Source organism: Buceros rhinoceros, unplaced genomic scaffold (genome assembly GCF_000710305.1).
Source record: "Buceros rhinoceros silvestris isolate BGI_N320 unplaced genomic scaffold, ASM71030v1 scaffold21269, whole genome shotgun sequence".
Lineage (NCBI taxonomy): Eukaryota > Metazoa > Chordata > Aves > Bucerotiformes > Bucerotidae > Buceros > Buceros rhinoceros.
Window position 1 is genome coordinate 42,860 of NW_010433571.1, and position 1,228 is coordinate 44,087.

The following is a 1,228-nucleotide window of genomic DNA, read 5'->3' on the forward strand; positions in this document are numbered from 1 at the left end:
CAGGAGGTGGAAGCTCTGCAGGTATGTGAACTGCGCCCTGGGCTTGGTAGGTGACAGTAACCCCTGGCAGGGCAGCAGACCAATGCTATGCTCGCTGCCGCATCAGTGTCGCCCTGAATTCAGAGTGAATTAGGAGTTCAGACCCTGTGCCTGTTGCCTTGGACATGGTGCAGTTATGCTCTGACAAGGGCTATTAATTTTATTTCTCTTTCTGGACCTGGTTTGTATTCCTTCACCTTTGCAGTTAACTGGAATAAAATCCATAAAGGAGCTATTAATAACACTCCAAAGTGAAAAAGATAGATTGTGGAGCTCTGCCTTAAGGTGGGTCTTGCTCAGGTGCTACGTAACAGTTCCCTGGTGAGCAGATCTTCGGGTACCATTCTGCTAGTGACACAGCTGAAGTGCTGCATCCTGACTCCTGAACCCACCAATCCCCTCAACTATTTAAATTTTTTCACAATCCTCATTTGCTTGACTAAAAGAACTTTCCTCCAGCATCTCCTCAAAACAAAAGAGAGGAGAGTTCCCGATCAGGAGTGTTCCTGATCAGACAGGTGCCCTGCCAAGGGTTTTCTCTGGCTCAGAATGCACCTTTCTGGAGGTGCCCCGTGTGCTGCGCTGCAGGGAATGTCTCACCACGGCCTGGTGGAACGAGGACATTAACTCATGCTGCTGGAATTGCCTCCGATGAGGCCCCACGGAATGAATTTGGTGGTGCCCCGTCTGTATCCTTAGTGAGCCGTCAGACATCCCGTGGTGGAGGGGGGGTGTCCCCTCGTTTGTCAGCCGTTAAGCGTGGCTGGTCTCAAGGCCGGATCTCATTCTCGTCTGTATGGTCAGCCTTTGATTTCAGAGGTTAAAATACTTGTAATTTCGTAGTAGTTCTGTCTGAATTTTGAGATGGAAGTTACTGGATTTCCTCTCCTTCCCTCTGTCCTCTTCCGTGTTCCTCTGTCCTCTTCCAGCTTTGTCTGATTTCCATTTCTATGTTCACTCTCTGACCAAAGTCTTCAACTGTGTAAAAATGTGCTGGCAGAGAATGAACACCAGAGTGCGAGGAATGTACAGCTTCACCTGAGCTTGCGGCTCTTCCCACTCAAATGGTTTTGGGGTTTTTTAACCTTACAGATAGTTGTCTCTGTGGATCCAGTTTCCTTTCCTTGTTTTTTTTTAGGTTCTTTGCTGCTCTTACAGGTCAGTGACAGCTTAGCTCTCCCTGTTCCGC

At 48.5% G+C, this 1,228-nt stretch overlaps 1 protein-coding gene across 1 annotated transcript in view; it reads left to right on the forward strand.

Annotated features, from left to right (window-relative positions):
* The window catches only part of KDM5B (lysine (K)-specific demethylase 5B), a gene marked incomplete at its 5' end in the record, with an annotated part of 43,424 nt that overhangs the window by 31,383 nt on the left and 10,813 nt on the right, over window positions 1–1,228 (forward strand). The window contains one exon of the mRNA XM_010144169.1: window positions 1–21. This exon is cut by the window's left edge and continues 1 nt beyond it. Within this exon, the coding sequence (XP_010142471.1) occupies window positions 1–21 (21 nt within the window). The remainder of the gene's footprint in view (window positions 22–1,228) is intronic.